General features: G+C 37.0%; 2 protein-coding genes, 1 non-coding gene and 1 pseudogene across 3 annotated transcripts; all 4 read right to left on the bottom strand.

Annotated features, from left to right (window-relative positions):
- Nucleotides 1-6810: 6810 nt before the first annotated feature.
- On the bottom strand, nucleotides 6811-8858 carry LOC103418787 (receptor-like protein kinase FERONIA). The gene is made up of 2 exons (XM_008356901.4): nucleotides 8640-8858; nucleotides 6811-8367 (listed from the first exon to the last, which is right to left on the bottom strand). Exons 1-2 carry the CDS (start codon nucleotides 8815-8817, stop codon nucleotides 6974-6976), a joined length of 1572 nt encoding a protein of 523 aa, XP_008355123.4. The 5' UTR covers nucleotides 8818-8858; the 3' UTR covers nucleotides 6811-6973.
- A 2319-nt stretch (nucleotides 8859-11177) lies between these two features.
- Nucleotides 11178-11916, bottom strand: LOC139194613 (receptor-like protein kinase FERONIA; annotated as a pseudogene).
- A 4681-nt stretch (nucleotides 11917-16597) lies between these two features.
- Nucleotides 16598-16670, bottom strand: TRNAE-CUC (transfer RNA glutamic acid (anticodon CUC)). Its single transcript has one exon. It is a non-coding gene; the product is annotated as a tRNA-Glu (tRNA).
- A 525-nt stretch (nucleotides 16671-17195) lies between these two features.
- Nucleotides 17196-19544, bottom strand: LOC103407652 (BAG family molecular chaperone regulator 4-like). Its single transcript, XM_029099625.2, has 4 exons — nucleotides 19142-19544; nucleotides 18330-18586; nucleotides 18104-18250; nucleotides 17196-17627 (listed from the first exon to the last, which is right to left on the bottom strand). Exons 1-4 carry the CDS (start codon nucleotides 19332-19334, stop codon nucleotides 17427-17429), a joined length of 798 nt encoding a protein of 265 aa, XP_028955458.2. The 5' UTR covers nucleotides 19335-19544; the 3' UTR covers nucleotides 17196-17426.
- Between the last annotated feature and the right edge of the window lie 673 nt (nucleotides 19545-20217).

Genomic DNA, 20217 nt, shown 5'->3' on the forward strand with positions numbered 1-20217 from the left:
TTCTGGGGCTGTACCGCGTAATGAAGCTCCAAATGATCAACCTCTGATGCCTCCTCCTTCTAGGGTTCTGTCCAGTACTGAGGCTCCAAATGATCCCCCTCCGGTGCCTTCTCTTTCTGGGGCTCTACCGACTGCTGAGACTTCTCCTAAGCAACCTTTGTGAAGGCTCCCTCTTGTGTGTTTATTTTGACTCATGTATATGTACATATTTGTAGCTTATCGGGGATATCAATAAATAAGTTTTCCTTCATTTCAACGTATTGTGTTAAATACACCAAAGCCTTCTTCGCTAAGTTCTTTGAATTTTCTTTTGTTGAAGCTTGTATGTTGAAGCTTTCTGAGTGGAGCATGTAGGTTGGGGTAGTGTTCCCTTAATTTCCCGAGTGAGGAAAACTTCTCAGTTGGAGACTTGGAAAATCCAAGTCACTGAGTGGGATCGGCTATATGAATCTTAGAACGCCATTGTGCTCGATCCTGTGTCATGTCCTTCGTTAGATCAAAGTACTCTAAGTCTTTTCTTAGAGTCTCTTCCAAAGTTTTCCTAGGTCTTCCTCTACCCCTTCGGCCCTGAACCTCTGTCCCATAGTCGCATCTTCTAATCGGAGCGTCAGTAGGCCTTCTTTGCACATGTCCAAACCACCGTAACCGATTTTCTCTCATCTTTCCTTCAATTTCGGCTACTCCTACTTTACCCCGGATATCCTCATTCCTAATCTTATCCTTTCTCGTGTGCCCACACATCCAACGAAGCATCCTCATCTCCGCTACACCCATTTTGTGTACGTGTTGATGTTTCACCGCCCAACATTCTGTGCCATACAGCATCGCCGGCCTTATTGCCGTCCTATAAAATTTTCCCTTGAGCTTCAGTGGCATACGGCGGTCACACAACACGCCGGATGCACTCTTCCACTTCATCCATCCAGCTTGTATTCTATGGTTGAGATCTCCATCTAATTCTCCGTTCTTTTGCAAGATAGATCCTAGGTAACGAAAACAGTCGCTCTTTGGTATTTCTTGATCTCCGATCCTCACCCCTAACTCGTTTTGGCCTCCATTTGCACTGAACTTGCACTCCATATATTCTGTCTTTGATCGGCTTAGGCGAAGACCTTTAGATTCCAACACTTCTCTCCAAAGGTTAAGCTTTGCATTTACCCCTTCCTGAGTTTCATCTATCAACACTATATCGTCTGCGAAAAGCATACACCAAGGAATATCATCTTGAATATGTCCTGTTAACTCATCCATTACCAACGCAAAAAGGTAAGGACTTAAGGATGAGCCTTGATGTAATCCTACAGTTATGGGAAAGCTTTCGGTTTGTCCTTCATGAGTTCTTACGGCAGTCTTTGCTCCTTCATACATATCCTTTATAGCTTGGATATATGCTACTCGTACTCCTTTCTTCTCTAAAATCCTCCAAAGAATGTCTCTTGGGACCCTATCATACGCTTTTTCCAAATCTATAAAGACCATGTGTAAATCTTTTTTCCCATCTCTATATCTTTCCATCAATCTTCGTAAGAGATAGATTGCCTCCATGGTTGAGCGCCCTGGCATGAACCCGAATTGGTTGTCCGAAACCCGTGTCTCTTGCCTCAATCTATGCTCAATGACTCTCTCCCAAAGCTTCATTGTATGACTCATTAGCTTAATACCCCTATAGTTCATGCAATTTTGTACGTCGCCCTTATTCTTGTAGATAGACACCAAAGTGCTCGTTCGCCACTCATTTGGCATCTTCTTCGTTTTCAAAATCCTATTGAAAAGGTCAGTGAGCCATGTTATACCTGTCTCTCCCAAAAGTTTCCACACTTCGATTGGTATATCGTCTGGGCCTATTGCTTTTTTATGCTTCATCTTCTTCAAATCTACAACCACTTCTTCCTTCCGGATTCGACGATAAAAAGAGTAGTTTCTACACTCTTCTGAGTTACTCAACTCCCCTAAAGAAGCACTCATTTCATGTCCTTCATTGAAAAGATTATGAAAATAACCTCTCCATCTGTCTTTAACCGCGTTCTCTGTAGCAAGAACCTTTCCATCCTCATCCTTGATGCACCTCACTTGGTTTAGGTCCCTTGTCTTCTTTTCCCTTGCTCTAGATAGTTTATAGATATCCAACTCTCCTTCTTTGGTATCTAGTCGTTTATACATATCGTCGTAAGCCGCTAACTTAGCTTCTCTGACAGCTTTCTTCGCCTCTTGCTTCGCTTTTCTATACCTTTCACCATTTTCATCGGTCCTCTCCTTGTATAAGGCTTTACAACATTCCTTCTTAGCCTTCACCTTCGTTTGTACCTCCTCATTCCACCACCAAGATTCCTTTTGGTGTGGGGCAAAGCCCTTGGACTCTCCTAATACCTCTTTTGCTACTTTTCGGATACAACTAGCCATGGAATCCCACATTTGGCTAGCTTCCCCCTCTCTATCCCACACACATTGGGTGATTACCTTCTCTTTGAAAATGGCTTGTTTTTCTTCTTTTAGATTCCACCATCTAGTCCTTGGGCACTTCCAAGTCTTGTTCTTTTGTCTTACTCTTTTGATATGTACATCCATCACCAACAAGCGATGTTGATTAGCCACGCTCTCTCCTGGTATAACTTTGCAATCCTTACAAGTTATACGATCCCCTTTCCTCATTAGAAGAAAATCTATTTGTGTTTTTGACGACCCACTCTTGTAGGTGATCACATGTTCTTCTCTCTTCTTAAAGAAGGTGTTGGCTAAGAAGAGATCATATGCCATTGCAAAATCCAAGATAGCTTCCCCATTCTTGGATTATACCAGAGTGTTAAATTTGTTGCAAGAAAGGCCACACTGCTCCCAATGGCTACTACAGAAACGAACAAACTTCTTCCAATGCTTATGTTCCTAAGTGCTAGATCTGTGGCAAACGTGGACACACTTCCCTCAACTGCTTCCATAGGAGTAATTACTCATTCCAGGGAGCTCAACCCCCTCAATCTATCAATGATATGACTGCTCAATCCACAACTACTTTTAATCTTGATCAATCTTGGATCATGGACACTGAAGCAACTCATCACATGACTGGAAATATTGAAGACAAGACCATGATAGCATCATTTGAAGGAGATCAGAAAATCATAGTTGGTAGTGGTGAAAGCCTACAAGTGAAGAATATGGGTTCATCTTCTATCAAAACATCTTATAAACCTTTGAATCTTTATACTGTTTTGCATGTACTGGAGTTAGCTGCAAGTCTTATCTCTGTCTATACCTTATGCAAAGATAATAATTGTTATGTTATTCTTGATGAATTTGGATTTTGGGTGCAAAACAAGGCAACAAAGACAATACTCATGAGAGGAAAGAGTAATAAGGGCCTATATCATATTCCAAAATGGCTTTTCTTCAAGTATAATAAGCTATTACAGTCTACTAAGAAGGCTTTTCTTAGGCAGTTAGTCAAAGCATCATTGTGGCATCATCGATTAAGGCATCCAACCAATGAGATTCTTCATAGTATACTGTCTCAATCTCATATTACTTACACTAGGGATATAAATAAGCATGTATGTAGTTTTTGTCTTCAATGGAAAATGTCTAGACAAGTGTTTGAGTCTCGAACTTTAGGGTTTGTACAACCTTTTGAGAGAATTAGTACTGATGTATGGTGTAAAGACCCGAAATTTCTAATTCGGAAGCCAATTATTAAGATAGGCCCGAAATAAAACATAGCTAAACTCTACGCTAATACGCTTAATAAATTTCTTTCCTTAAAGAAATCAAGTACAACACTAAATTTGGGTTGCTTTATGGCTGCATCTAACCTCCTCGTTAGACTGCCTACGTACCCTACGAAGGGATCAAGCCATTCGTAGTTCGTCATTGTGCTTCTAGAACAACATGTCTCGACAAAATCTGAAGAAAAACAGCGCTATTGGACCAAGTTTAGGCTCCCTTTGGAGCATTCAAAACTAAACCAAAGCGTATAATATTATATGGGTTTTAAGGTTTGTTTTCTGAACTTTAAAGGCATACAAAGTTTGTAGAAAATAGAGCTCTAAATTGGAAGTTACGCCAAAAAGAAAAGAGTGTCTTGAAACTGGAAATCCAGTTTTCTGCTGCTGTCTGGCAGCCTTGTGACTCAACTTTGGACATAATGTTTTATCAATCAAAATTCAACAGAATTTAGTGAAATCATATGGGTTTTGATCACAGACATGTCTAATTTCAAAACCCACAATATTAGATTGAAAGGAACTCACAAGGACATAGAAATCAAGAGCCAAAGTAGGCTACTTGCAACATAGTTTCTCTCTGTAAATGAACAAGTTTTCTGCAATGTTAAACCCATACTCCTTTAATCCAATTTACAATTTCAGGCCCAAACTATCCAGGAATCATATCTAACTTCTATTTCTATGTGCTAGCTTACCCATATCATACTTAATTCTTCCTCATTTACATTAAACCATTTTTCACATTAAATAACATAGAAACAGCATGAACAGATCATATGCAAATGGTAAAAACTGCGAGGAGTGGGAGGGGGATTCCACAGAATTTCCAATTGATATTTGACGTGAAGGTGAAAAACCCAATTTTCAAAACCACATCCTGAACAAAAGTGCTCATAACATTCCTACAATATATGGTAGGATATAAATTTTTCTTTTTATGCCTTCAATGGCTAATAGAACAACTCATCACATTAAATTTTTCTTAAATTCAATTAAAATGTTAAACATTAGGAGTAAGAGATGAAGCCCTTACTTTTTTGGCGTGTCCATTCACTTTGTTGACTGCGCATATGAATTCTGATCAGCAGTATCTAATTCCCTCAAGATTGAACTCAAGTTCGTCGGAATGATTCGGTGTGGTGGGTTTGTACTTAAACCCAACATAAATCCTCACATGCAAGGGCAGCATGTTGCTCACCAAGCTCCACATGTTGTGATTTCGGTAATTCGGGAAACGAATTTGGCTTAGATGATGAAGATGATGGGGATTGGCACTCCGCCTAGAGAGTCCAGCAAAAAAAAAATGGGTGGAAGAGACGGAAGGAAGTGAGATCGTTCCCCCAGAACGAAATTTTATTTTTTTATTTTTTATTTTTTTATTTTCATAACCATAAATCGATTTTTTTCTCAATTTTTCTCCACATATTTATATATTTAAAATTTTAAGGTATTACATATGGGGTCCATCTTCTATTGTATCTGTGGAAGGCTACAAGTACTATGTCAGTTTTATAGATGATTGTGCTAAATTCACTTGGATTTTTCCATTAATAGACAAATCTCAAGTTTTTGAAGTGTTTCAATCTTTCTATGCCTTTATTCAGACTCATTTTTCAAGCAGTTGTAAAGTTATTTCAATCTAATGGTGGTGAAGAATACATGAGTGTTGTTTTTAAGAAATATATGAGTTCTAAAGGAATTGTTCATTTGATTTCATGTCCATATACACCTAAACAGAATGGTATTGCTGAATGAAAATATAGGCATATATTAGAAATTGCAATGACTTTACTTACAATTGCCAAGTTACATGGCCGGCCCTAAGGGTAACCCAAGTAGGATCCCCGCCTAGGGCCCCTACTTCGAAGGGGCCCAAATTTTTTTTTATATCATGTGAATAACATATAAATATAGAAAAAATAAAAGATACCATAATTTATTTGTTGGCTCAGTGGAAATGTTCGGCTTTCTTTTTCTTTGGAGTATTAAGTTCAAAACACGGAGATGCCTTTTTTAGTCATTAAATTTTTCTTGTTTTTCAAATTTATTGCCAATCCATTAGTCCAAATGCATATAAAGTTATAAAACTCAAGTCCATTTGCAATCTTTTTTTCTTTCAACTTCCCAATTTCTCTATTTCTATCGAATTTTTAAACCAACTGTCACATGGTCTTGAAGATTGTACTTTAAGGTAATCAAAACTTTGAATTTATATTTTGCTTTTCAATATTTTTTTATTCAATGGATTGTTTTAGTATTCGATTCGTTAGTGTGATGTTGATTTTACGAAAAAAGAGCGCCCAAGTTACTTGGATGCTATGGATCTTGCTTACTTGCTTAGGTCGTGATGTTTGTGGAAATTGAAGCCAAATTTCGAATAGCAGTCTGTTGGTTTAGTCCACTTTCCACTTTATATAATATGACTGGAGGAATTATGTGATGACATTCGTTTTCCAGTACAAAAAAGAGCGCCGTGTATATAACATTCTTGATCGTACCTTGAATGATAATTCTGAATCTCATAAAAGCTGATTTTGTTTCTGAATTCTAATGGTTTGCTGAACTTATATTACATATATAAGAAAACCCAATCCAAGCTTTGTTAATTACAACGGCTAAAGTCTGTTGTAGTCTTCGTAATGTGATTCAAACCATCAAAATTTGAAACATTTCATGTATGAATTCAAATGTCAGTTGACAGTAAGTTTTTCAGACTTTCGTTCCTTGCTGGCTTCTTGTTGCATCTTTCGGCTTCCATTGTTGTTGATGTTGCATCTGAGTGTCACCCAATGTCATATAGGTCTGATGTTGCATCTGAGTATCACCCAATGTCATATAGGTTGAAAATCCGAGTACATGATGAACAAACTAATCATATGGACAAATGGATGAACAAACGAATATCAAATGAATATAATTTTATTAACCAAAAATAAGGAATGACGCCTACAAATCACTGAGGATTACATTGTGATTGATTTATTATTCTACAGAGCTACAAAGTATCATATATATATCTATATATATATATATATAGAGAGAGAGAGAGAGAGAGAGAGAGAGAGAGAGAGAGAGAACTAATCTAACCCTAATAGGCAAGGAAACGAAACTCTGTTATTAATTAGGGGCAAGCCCCAAAAAACCAAACATTAAAATAAACTTAAATACTAATATTTTCCAACAATATACATGTATACATAAATCCTATCAACGTATCATTTTCAGAATATTGCTCACTTTTTGTAAAATTTTGCTCATCATCGTCCATTTGTTTCGTTGATCTCAGAGAAGATTGTCACAGATATATGTTGTTTGGATTCATTGGTAGCACAACTTTGAACTCCATTGTCACCCTTACTTCCAATGCTCTTTTGATGAAGCTGCAGTGCAAACTCAAGGCCCTTCACAACATCATTCATCGACGGTCGTTCGATTCCTTTATCATGTACGCAACTTATTGCAATCTCAACGAACTTGTTCAAGCACTCGACTTCAATCTGACCCTTCACATTTGGGTCAATGATTTGGTCAAGTGTCTCGTCTCCATGACAACTCTTGGCCCACTCAGCGAGGTTGATTTGCCTAGTCTCCACCGTATGCAGCAGAGCTGGTCTCGCACATAATACCTCCCACAGAACCACTCCAAATGAGTACACATCAGACTTCTCAGTCAGTTGTTGACGTCGGAAGTATTCCGGGTCTAGATACCCGAAACTACCTTTCACCACCGTGCTGATGTGCGTTTTGGACGTGTTGGTCGTGCCCATTTTTGACAACCCGAAATCCGAAACCTTGGCTACCATTTTCTCATCCAATAAAATATTTGTGCTCTTAACATCACGGTGAATAATGGAGCCATTGGCACCACTGTGAAGGTAGTGCAATCCTCGCGCTGCGCCAATACAAATTTGGAGTCGTTGTTCCCAAGGAAGAGGTTTAAGGTTACCAGTGCGATAGAGATGGTCACCAAGAGTGCCGCGTGCCATGTAATCGTAAACCAAGATCATCTCACCATTATCGGAGCAGTAACCAATGAGTGAAACCAAATGGCGGTGGCGGAGTTGGGAAAGCAGCTCGATTTCCGTCTTGAACTCACAGGCCCCCTGTGATGATTCTGGTCTCAGCCGTTTGATAGCGACATGAGTGACACCACCATCAATGCGCCCTTTGTACACATTGCCAAACCCGCCAACACCAATAATGAAAGTATCGTTTAAGTTTTGGGTGGCGGCTTTAATCTCAGCTAGTGGAAAGTAACGACACAGATAAGGCGGTAAAGGTGATCGCAGGGTCTCTGTTGACTTTGTCTTCCCATGGTTGGAGTCGAAGGACTTGACTTTTCCTCGTGGCCGGAAAATCTCTAGGAAGGGAGAGAAAACAAGTATGCTAAAAACTACACCAAAGACTAGATACACAGTTCCTTGCAGTGGCGATTCTGGGGAAGCACTGGATACGGTGACAGCTAGCTTCATGCCTGCCTGGCAGTGATTGCTAAAATTGCAGATGTAGTAGTGGTCGCCTGCGGAGGTGAGTGTGATGTTTGTTGGGCCAGTTGTGAGGGATGAGCCAATTCGTTCTTCTTCGTTGCATGAGTGGAATGATGCCTTCGTTACTTGGACAACGTTGTGTACACCGGTGATGAAGTTGAAAACTAGCATGGAGAGTTATTTGAATTTTGTGAGTACAAAAAATATAAGGTTATTTAGTTATAAACCCAACATCCTATCACCAGGATATTAGACTACATGCGTCTACAAGAAATATAATGCGTAAATAGAGCACAAATACTTTTATTTAATAATTGGTATCACTGCACAAAAGAGTTAATGACAAAAAATCACAATATGATATATATCATGTTCATGAATTTTAAATTATAATACGAGTGAACGACCTGTTTATAACATGAGTGGAAAATCTTACCGAGTGTATCACCAACCGTGAAGTTGTTTGTAGCAGCCCAATTTACATATTCTTGTGCCCCAGATACTGGAATAGTCCAACCCATGTTATCTCCCACCACATGCACTTTCTGTGTTGCCACACTTTGCACAAACATTACCACAAAAACCCCAAAAATAACAACCATATTGCTCTTCATTTCTCTATGATCAGTCTGTCTTATGATGCATGACTTTATCTCCCAATTTACCAAATCGTATTGTTTATACGTCAATATATGGCAAGGATGCATGAATTGGAACGAGGCTTTCCTCAAAAGTCAAGAGTGGAAAAGAGTGATGAAAGACTTGATGGGAGTCTTGAACACGGTAGCCTTAGAGAAATTTTTAGTTGTGATGGGAACACAAGTGGTACATCACATATTTTAATAAAAGCGGTAGGAAATTTTATTTTTTAAGTTAGTAACTTTTTAGCACACATATCCTACCATTTGCATAGTGACAAGTGGTGTATCATCCCATGTACCATGTACCAGTCACACTGAAAAATATCTTGTAGCCTTGACCTGCATCTAGGACTGTTTGCTTATATATTGGGCGATTGGTTATCTTAACTTTGTTGAAGAAAATTTTCAATGTTCTCGGAATACCGGGTAGTATATCACATGTCATTATACAAGTGAAAGAACACGTATAAAATCACACGTGGTATACTATCTCGTATTTCGGGCATATTGAATAATTTCTCAACTTTGTGTGCTTGCAATTTACATTCCCATGCCAATGGACGAGAGCCAGAGTGGAAAGTTTTGAACCTTCTTAAGTTAATTCTGAATCTCGTTTTTAATAAGATTATTTAACGCAAAAATCTGAAGCACTTGATGATATATTTTTAATGTAGATGAGTCCTACTAATATATGTGGTATTCACCTATATATTAGAAGTATAAGAGCAAATATGTTAATTTTTTATGTCTAAATAACATCGCTTTTATGTTAGATATGAAAATAAAAATTCTTTAAGAACTTTATAATACTGAATTAGTTTTTGGAAATATGTTAGTCACTTTTCATGTTTTAGTCAAACGTATATTGATTAAATTTGAAAATTCCACGATTTTGACACCTTTGAAAATTCTAAGATTTTAAAGCTCTCAGTCTACCCTTATGGGTATTTTACAGATATATATAATATTAGTAGAGTTATATCGTTATTGGGTTTGACAATTAGTTGTAAGGGAAAACGAAAGCTGATGAGAATCGATCCACAAAAAAATACACATGTATGATTGTTTTTCATCATTTTGGTAAAATGACAACTGCAAAATAATTAAATTCCCACAATTAATTAGCAATTCTTTTGGTTGCACAAAAAAAAAAAAAAAAAAAAACGCATGACAACATTCTTCAAAGATCCAACAAGAACAAAAAGTGTTCGGTTTAATCTTCTTCGTGTATTGTTGAGATTATGATACGTATTAGATCATCTCCAGTAAAAACTTTAAATAAGGACAACCACTATAATAAATAGGTACAAAGCGATACAAGGACAAAACGAATATCTAATAGATTGAAAAGTAAATCTCTAAAAAATAGAGACTTATCGGATCCAGAATATATGTACCCATGTATAAATAAAGACTTATCGGACAACAATGGGTGGAAAATATGGCTCATCACCTTGAATGCTGCTGGAAGGCTACTTGCCTGACACGACTACTGCTGGACTGGCCACACAATCCCAACAAAATGACATTTTTTTTTTCTTTTCTCCGCGGATTCTAGGAAGATGGGGTGATGGTATTTTATTATTTATATTTTACTTTTAACGGATTCTAGACTAGGATGATGGTAGATTTTTTGTTTTTTATTTTCTTTCAAAAGATTCTATGAATATGATAATGATGCTGGTCTTTAATTATATATTTTGGGATATGCTATTTACATATCCTATTTTACTTTTCACACATTCTTTGATAATTTCTGTCCATTGATCTTCTTTAATCCATCCAATCCAACGGTCACAAATTAAAAAGATGTGTAAAAAGTAAAATATGGTGTATGGATATCACAGCCTTATATTTTTTTATCCTTTTCAACAAATTCAAGGAAGATGGTGATGATCTTTTAATATATTTCTTGTGAAGAAAAAAATTGGTATCAAAATTTGACGGCCTTCAATAGTATATAGTCATTTTAGTTACATTTGTGAAAAAAATTGGTATCCAAATTTGAATTTTTTTTTTTTTTGCTGAAATGTTCACAAAAATATTTACACTTAATCAAATTCTCACATAAAATCAAAGTACGTGACAGATGAACAAACAAATATCAAATGAATATAAGTTTATTAACCGAAAATAAAGAATGACGGCTAAATCACATAAGACTAAATTGTGATTGACTTATTATTCTATAAAGCTACAAAGTATCATATATACCAATATTTTCCAACAATATACACATATACATAAATCCTACCATTTTCAGAATATTGCTCGCGTTTTGTAAAATGTTGCTCATCATCTTCCATTTGTTTGGTTGATCTCAGAGAAGATTGTCACAGATATATATTGTTTGGATTCATTCGTAGCACAACTTTGCTCGGTACTACTGGTTTGTCACCGTTGTCGTTGATAAAGGCAACCTCATTGTCACCCTTACTTCCAATGCTTTTATGATGAAGCTGCAGTGCAAACTCAAGCTCCCTCACAACATCATTCATCGACAGTCGTTCGATTCCTTTATCATGTAAGCAACTTATAGCAATCTCAACGAACTTGTTCAAGCACTTGACTTCAATCTTGCCCTTCACATTTGGGTCAAAGATTTGGTCAAGTGTCATGTCTCCATGATAACTCTTGGCCCACTCAGCGAGGCTGATTTGCCTAGTCTCAACCGTCTGCAGCAGAGCTGGCCTCGCACACAATACCTCCCACAAAACCACTCCAAATATCACACTTCTCAGTCAGCTGTTGACGTCGGAAGTATTCTGGGTGTAGATACTCGAAACTACCTTTCATCACCGTGCTAATGTGCATTTTGGACGTGTTGGTTGTACCCATTTTTGACAACTCGAAATCCGAAACCTTGGCCACCATTTTCTCATCCAATAAAATGTTTAAGCTCTTAACATCACGGTGAATAATGGAGCCCTTGGCACCACTGTGAAGGTAGTGTAACCCTTGCGTTGCGCCAATACAAATTTGGAGTCGTTGTTCCCAAGGAAGATGTTTAAGGTTACTAGTGTGATACATATGGTCATCGAGAGTGCCATATGACATGTAATCATAAACCAAGATCACACATCATTATACAAGTTGAGGGACACGTATATAATCACACGTGATATACTATCTCTTATTCCAGACACACCAAATAATTTCTCAACTTTGTGTGCTTGCAATTTACATTCCCATGCCAATGGACGGGAGCTTGAGTGGAAAGTTTTGAACCTTCTAAAGTTAATTTTGAATCTCGTTTTTAGTAACATTATTTAACAAAAAAATCTGACATACTTGATGATATATTTTTAATGTAGATGAGTCCTATTAATATATGTGATATTCACCTGTATATTAGAAGTATAAGAACAAATATGTTAATTTTCTATGTCTAAATAACATCACTCTTATGTTAGATATGAAAATAAAAATTCTTTAAGAACTTTATAATACTGAATTAGTTTTTGGAAATATGCTAGTCACTTGTCATGTTTTAGTCCAACGTATATTGATCAAATTTGAAAATTCCACGATTTTGACACCTTTGAAAATTCTACGATTTTGAAGCTCTCAGTCTACTCTTATGGGTATTTTACAGATATATATATAGAGCTATATCGTTATTGGTTGGACAATTAGTTGTTAGGAAAATCAAAAGCCGGTGAGAATCGAATCCACAAAAGGATACATATGCATTGATTGTTTTTTATCCCTATGGTAAAAGGTTGCAAAAAAAGAAAAAAGAAAAAAAAACAGGGAAAACGCATGACAATATTCTTTAAAGATCAATCAAGACCAAAAAGTGTTCGGTTTAATCTTCTTTGTGTATTGTTGAGATTATAATATGTAGTAGAGCATCTTTAGTGAAGTCTGTAAATAAGATCACTCACCACAATAAATAGATATAAAATAAATATAGGGATCAAAGGAATCTCTAATGAATCGAAAAATGAGTTCCTAAAGTATAAGAATTTATCGAATATGTATGTACTCATATATACATACTGCATAGGGACACAATGAGTGAAAAATGTCGCCCATCACCTTGAATGCTGCTGTGTTGCTGGAAGGTTACTTGCTTGAGAGCAACTTCACCTCTAAAAAAATGTGACAGCGTCCAGCCCATTTAATCCACTCAGTTAATAGTGATAAACCCCAATAAACAGTAATAGGCAAAATGCATATCCACCCCTACAAAATGCGCTAGTACCTAACCCATTTAAAATATTATTAAATTTTTTATAAAATAATAAATAAAAAAATTGTTTTAATTTAAGATATGATTTTTAACCAATTTCGTCACGCCATATGTCATTATTATAATAAAATTACATAAACTCATCAAATAAGCTTAAAAAACACACTAAATAAAATTACATAAACTCATCAAATAAACTTAAAAAAACACACTAAATAAACTAAGAACTTTATTGTTCCACCACAAGATCCTTTTAATTATCTTGACCTTGTTGCAATCCCATTAGTGCTCAATCAAGTCACTTTGACAGGAACAATGCCAATATGGCTCTTGCAATGAAGTGTACCGCTCGGCGATCAATTGATTGTAACGTCCATCATGTTCCAATGACTCGTGTTACACGGGATCTTCGGTGCCGTCATGAGCACAATAGATACGTGTTATTGAGTTATTCATTGTGTCCGGCTCGTATTCGTCGACGGCATCATAATCATACTCATCTTCCACAATCATGTTATGGAGAATGATACACGTCATCATGATGGATCGAAGTGCCTCGACATCAAACATTCTAGCAGTTGACTTGATAATCGCCCAACGAGCTTGCAGGATACCAAAACAACGTTCCATATCCTTCCTACACCCCTCTTGACATTTTGCAAAGTGTTTTTCTTTTTTACTTTGTGGATGTGGGACTCTTTTGACAAACATTGTCCACCTTAGGTAAATGTCGTCTGCAAGGTAGTACAGTTGTTTACGTATGGCCATTGACTGAATATGTGACTTTGGATGCTTTTCCTTGCAGCAATTCGTCGAACACTGGAGATTGGGCAAAGACATTTATGTTATTCTAAGCTCCTAGAACACCAAAAAATGCATGCTAATTCGAGAGGAAGATGTACTGAAGACTGCCTTTCGCACTAGGTATGGACACTTTGAATTCCGTGTCATGCCTTTTGGATTGACGAATGCACTTGCAGCGTTCATGGATTTGGTGAACAAAGTCTTTAGATCGTATCTAGATCGGTTTGTGATTGTGTTCATCGATGATATTATGATCTATTCTAAGAGTTTTGACAAACACAAGAAACATTTAAGGTTGGTGTTAGAAAGGCTAAGAAGTCAGCAGCTGTATGCTAAGTTCAGCAAGTGTCAATTCTGGCTAAACCAGATCAGCTTTCTCGGACATGTAGTATCTGCTGAGGGAATTAGTGTGGATCCTCATAAGGTGTAAGCAATAACTACATGGGAGCAACCGAAGAATGTTACAGAGGTGAGGAGTTTTCTAGGTTTGGCTGGCTACATAGTGACATATAATGTACCACCCTGTATTCCTATCACACTGAAAAATTTCTCGTTGTTTTGATCGGATTTCAATGGTTTACCCGCAACGCAAGTTATAGTTTCCCACTATACCTCTCCAAGTCTCCCCATATATTTTTTTCTTTTGGCCCTTTTGGTATAAGATTTGGCTTACTAAGTCTATGCTTCTTCGCTTAGGCATCATTTCATACAAGTAATTAGATTAGAATGAATAAGATATTATTTTTAAGGTATTTTGACAGCATAAATGAAAATTTGTGAACAACTTAGATAGTGATTACTCAAAAAAATGATTTAGGCCAGCAAACTATGAAAGATTTAGGACATATATGATAAAGTTGCTTAGTACTTACCCTTAAACGGTCCAGCCGGATTACTGGTACATGAGAAATATAAACTCAGTTTTTGCCTCATTTTTACACAAACTTAGTTTAGCTCGGACCGTTTTTAAAATTAGGATGCGTTTGTTGCACCGGACTATCTCGGACTGGATAAGCTTCAGGGACTAAGCTGGATTAGCTTAGAATAGACTAAGCTGGACTGATTTAGTGAGGTGTTTGGTGCAGTGTTGGACTAAGAAGTAGGACTGCAATATTATATTATTTTATATTAATTTAATATATATTAATTAAATTTTTATTATATATTAATTTTTATTTTTCTTTTTCTAGAACCTTCATTTTTTTACGACACCTCTCCATCCCCACTTTCCTTTTTCCCCATTTTTGTCCCTCCGCCTCTCCCTCCTGTTTCCCTTTTCTCCCCATTTTTGACCCACCTATTTTTTATGTACCAATGTCTCCCTCTCCTCCCTTTTCTCTCTCTCTCTCTCTCTCCCCTCTTATTACTATCTATGTGGTTTATAGTTAGTGTGTAGTGCAGGGGATTTAAGATATATAGATTAGTGGGTTGCCGCCATTCTTGGCCTCTACTTTGCTTCCATCCTTCCAACATTCGCACACCATACTTGCTACTAGACAAGAAAACTCTCTCTCTCTCTCTCTCTCTCTCTCTCTCTCTCTCTCATCCCCTCTCTGTATTTTCTGGGAAAATCAAAGTTGGTCAAGAAAAATCCCTCAGTCACTGCACCCATGCTAAAGTTTTCAATCTTGCTGTCGGCGGAAGAATCTGGGTCACCATGAGACTCGTTTTTTCCGTTGTTCGGGTCGACCCAGATGGCAAAAAAACCCCATATCACCGACACAGAAGCCAAAATGGCGCTAGGTTTATAGGACGATGGATATTGGCGACAACCTTTTCTGGTTTGGTCAGCGAAGAAGGGAGGGTTAATGCTGCTCATGCGGGTTCGCGCGATGCTGCTTGCAGAAGAGGGAGACGAGACTAGCAATCCCGTTGTTGTTGGGGGGTCTCACTAAGACCTCTTAGTGAAGCCTTTAGTGTATGCGAGTCCGAGCTAGTCTCATTAAGACTAGTCCTGCGTGATAACAAACACCGGATTGGACTAATAGTTAGTCCAGTCTAGTCTAGTGATAGCTAGTGAGGGTAAACAAACGTCCCCTTAAAGTAAGAATCATATGGTTTACATCAAGTTGGGTAGTACAGTCCGAATGTGATTTTAAAATAACTGAGAACACTTTTGGATGTGATTTTAAAATACTTGAGAACACTTTTGATGAAAATGTTGTTGGAATAAATTCTTAGTAAAAATGCAAGTAAATCTTAGAAACGCACTTAAAGTGCTTTCTGAAAGAAGCACATAACTGGTGCTTCTTGCAAAAAACACTTAAAGTGAACCCAAAAATATTTTCTCTAAAAACACTTTTAGACATTTTAAAAGTGCATCCAAACAAACCTTTATTGTATGTAATATCGTTTGTTTGAAAAGAAAAAAAAATTAAGATTTTAAAATAGATTAGTATAGATCAGTGTATGCGAATGTGATTTTAAAATAACTGAGAACACTTTTGGATGTGATTTTAAAATACTTGAGAACACTTTTGATGAAAATGTTGTTGGAATAAATTCTTAGTAAAAATGCAAGTAAATCTTAGAAACGCACTTAAAGTGCTTTCTGAAAGAAGCACATAACTGGTGCTTCTTGCAAAAAACACTTAAAGTGAACCCAAAAATATTTTCTCTAAAAACACTTTTAGACATTTTAAAAGTGCATCCAAACAAACCTTTATTGTATGTAATATCGTTTGTTTGAAAAGAAAAAAAAATTAAGATTTTAAAATAGATTAGTATAGATCAGTGTAATAAGAAACAAAAGAATTCCGTTGCCGGGACTTGAACCCGGGTCTTTTGGGTGAGAGCCGAATATCCTGACCAACTAGACTACAACGGAGTTGTTGGCTTTGCCCTACACAATTGTTTATAGAGAGAAATGATAGATTTCATTCTCCTATAACATTACAATTATGGGATCCCATCCCCATTTCTGTCTGGGGTCCACATGGCTACAATTCAATAAATTCTATTACCTTTCAATTCAATATGATCCAATCTCAATCATTGATAGAATTGTTAATTAACCTAACCAAACTCACAATCATTGATTTTAGTCAAATGGTTGAAACTCATGCTCTTTTAACTGCACAAACCTTTATACAACTACACTTGGGAAAGCAACAACCAAGGTTTGGAGTATGAGCATCCAATACCGCAGGTGTATGTGTCCATTGCGTCTATCTTGGGTACTTTAGGTTCAGCCTGTCGTGACCCAAAAACCACCGGTTTTTCTTGGTGGAGTGATCGGGAACACTTGACCTATCAATTTATCCAGTAAAGTTTCTATTTAAAGTGTTCACTTTTTTAATCTTCTATGTAAATTTTTGTATTCAAGTATGACATGATACATAGAGTAGAGAGAGGCATCAGAACCAAGCAATACATTTGGAAAACCATATTTACAGATGTATAAATTGTCCGAGGAACCCTTCCCTCAGTTGTTACCAAAGACAACATTTCACCAATCAAAATGCAGTGTACAAAATTGTACCAAATGGGTTCGGGTTCTATGACAATATACATATATGTATTGGTATATATAAGTCCTTCCAAATTTATACAAAACCGGTATAATATGATGAACATAATATGCTTAGTCAAACAGTTCCCAATCCTGAGTTATTTTGGTAGAAGATGGCAATGGGGTTGGGGCATGCAGGCTTCCAACCCCCAACTCAAACCTCTCCCATTTTGTAGTGACCGAGACCGCGTTGATACTCTTCTTGCTGAATGGATTAGGGTTTCTCGCCTTCAGATTGTCGAGTGTGTCAACAAAGCTCTGCACACGACGAACCTGTATGCAAGAACATAACTATTGTCACTCTCCATTGACACAAAATATTCATGCAGGCACTTCTATGGAACATATGGGCGAGCAACTGTTTAACGAAAGTGATGTAAAAAGCATCATTTGGAACAGAAGATGTTGCACAGCTATGAATTGAAATTTCTCTATGTTGGGGTCCTAGGATTCCTTGCTATGACACAATCCAAAATATGCACACGTGAAATTCGTTGGCGGTCCTTCCAAGAGCAAAAGAATCCCCAACCCATCTTTTTGTTCAAATGGAAAAATCTGAACCCCACATTTAGGATCCAAGAAATGTCTTCGACTCGCGCACTCTCAGTGACAAGCATCATTTGTCGTAAGTAATGACTCAAGTAGCAACGCTATTGATCAGGATAATGTGGCTTAGGTTCCCTATAAGCATGGAAAACCTTATGAACCATGACACTAGTTATAAAGTTTCGAAAAGAAGCATCACCAACCTCGACCCGCCTCTGCACTTTTGCTTCTCCATCGGCTACAATCGAATCCAATTTAAATAACTCCACCATGAGTAACTCCGTTAAGGCCACAATCTCCTTATCTGAAACGGTGGTGCCACTTAGCAGAGTTGTCTCCAAATCAACAACCTAACAAATGATTAACAGCGCAATTAGCTTATAGAACGCTGCACGAAAAAGGACTTAATCAAACAGAATATACACAAACCTTTTGAGAGAGCTTGTCAACCTGTGCTCTAACTTTGGCAACCTGCTCGTAGGCTTTCAATATGCCTTGATTTTTCTTCATCTCCTCAAGCTTCTTCTCTTTGCTAGCTGGGTCCTCTAGTAATACAATCTTCGACATATCTTTCACGCCAGCAATGTGCAGACATTCATTATCTTCCTTCTCTTTCCCTCTGAACAACAATCTTTGCTCCTTTGGCTCCAAGCCAGTGTCATGGGCAAGAACTCTTTTCAGATCACCTTGCATTTAACCGCGATTACGAATAAGTTCCAAAACAGTTACAGAATGTAGAATGATGAACAAAAAGATTCACATTCTATCCCTCCACATAAATTCCAAATGCCAAGTCCAACACACCAAAAGGATGAAGCAAAAAGACTACTCTTGAACAGTAAGAAATTTTTGTCAGAATATATGTTACTGAAGAAAGAAGCAAAAGTGAATCAAGACAAACAAAACCCAAGAATCAAACTTTAAGAATCCACTGCATATATTGAAGCATTAAAACAAATACAATTTCACAAATTATTACCTAAATCATTTATCAACTCTAAATTCACCCTTGCATTGTCCATTTTAAATTTTAAAAAAAAAAAATTTTTACAGATTTTAATAATAAAATAAACAAAATTTTCTTGGATGGCATTGGCAATCACCAATTTTTCCAAAAAATATATAATGAAGAACCCAAATTGTAAATTGGCAATGCTACCCAAAATTCTCATCAGAAAAATTATGAGGAAAACAAGAAGAACCCAGAAAGTAAATTAAATCAGATTAATGAGAAGATTTACCAAAAGTGGATTGAGCATGGACAATGAGATCATGGTAATAAGAACCATGAGAAACCTTGATCTTGATCATAATCCCAGAATTGGCATCCCCAGTGTCTCTCTTTTGAACAAGCATTCCACCAGGCCTCAGCTCCCAATCTATCTTCCTATTTAACCCATCATTCCCCACACCAACTCTTGATCTTTTTTTCATTCTATTTGTCTGAGAGGATCATAAAATTATGGAAAAAATGGAGAAGGTGGAATGGTTGAGAGAGAGAGAGAGATAGAGAGAGAGAGAGAGAGAGAGGTGAGTGTGTGATGTCTTGGAGGGTTGAGTAAGCAAAGAAAATGCACTTGAAGACAGGGACCTCTCCAACTAAAAAGTTGGTATGCAGATTGCAGAAGGAGAGTACCACTTTACACTTGCACTCGTGCGACTCTGTTTAGCTTTCCTGGACATTAAGTGGGCTTAGTATGGGCTTTTTGTTAAAATTTGGACTTGGGCTTGAAGTTCATGGATTTTAGAAGTGTTTGTCACCAACGCACTTTGATTGGTGTCCACTTTGTTCAATGTGTAGACATGGATTTTTGTGTCTTCTTAAGTAGGCATGGGCTCCCTACCCAAACAACTAACTTGGGTTCTTATCATTTTGTTTAGCTTATTCGAAACCATCAGCCACTAATGAGTCCAACACAATAAAAAGTCTTAGGTGAGGCTGCTCTATCCGACAACTCATAGAAGGTGGGATCGAGTGCGGCCCAACTGTATGGCTTCCTTTTGCGTTTTTTAGAGAATTGTCGGATAGGGTAGCCTCACCCAAGATACGCTTCTTAATAGTGGTTTATGATTATAAATAAAGCGTGTCAAATTTATTCTAATTACTATATTTTTATCTTTGAATTGAATAAATTAAAATCACTACTATTAATTTAATATGTAAGACAAAAAAAGGAAATTTTGGACACATTTCGGTGAGTTTTTTATTTTTATTATTGTTTCTTTCTTGTCAAATTGTTATTATTATTATTGCTGGTGGAAATGTCATAGAAAAAAAAGCATCTTTGTCACCGATGGGCCACCCGGTCAGGACAAG

This window comes from Malus domestica, chromosome 03, assembly GCF_042453785.1.
Source record: "Malus domestica chromosome 03, GDT2T_hap1".
NCBI lineage: Eukaryota > Viridiplantae > Streptophyta > Magnoliopsida > Rosales > Rosaceae > Malus > Malus domestica.

Coding starts and splice junctions, on each gene's coding strand:
- LOC103418787 (XM_008356901.4), bottom strand. CDS start 8,817: ATGAAGAGCAATATGGTTGTTATTTTTGGGGTTTTTGTGGTAATGTTT. Junction 8,368..8,639: donor CACGGTTGGTGATACACTCG/GTAAGATTTTCC, acceptor TCTCCATGCTAG/TTTTCAACTTCATCACCGGT.
- LOC103407652 (XM_029099625.2), bottom strand. CDS start 19,334: ATGAAAAAAAGATCAAGAGTTGGTGTGGGGAATGATGGGTTAAATAGG. Junction 18,587..19,141: donor CCATGCTCAATCCACTTTTG/GTAAATCTTCTC, acceptor GTTAAATGCAAG/GTGATCTGAAAAGAGTTCTT. Junction 18,251..18,329: donor TTGACAAGCTCTCTCAAAAG/GTTTGTGTATAT, acceptor ATCATTTGTTAG/GTTGTTGATTTGGAGACAAC.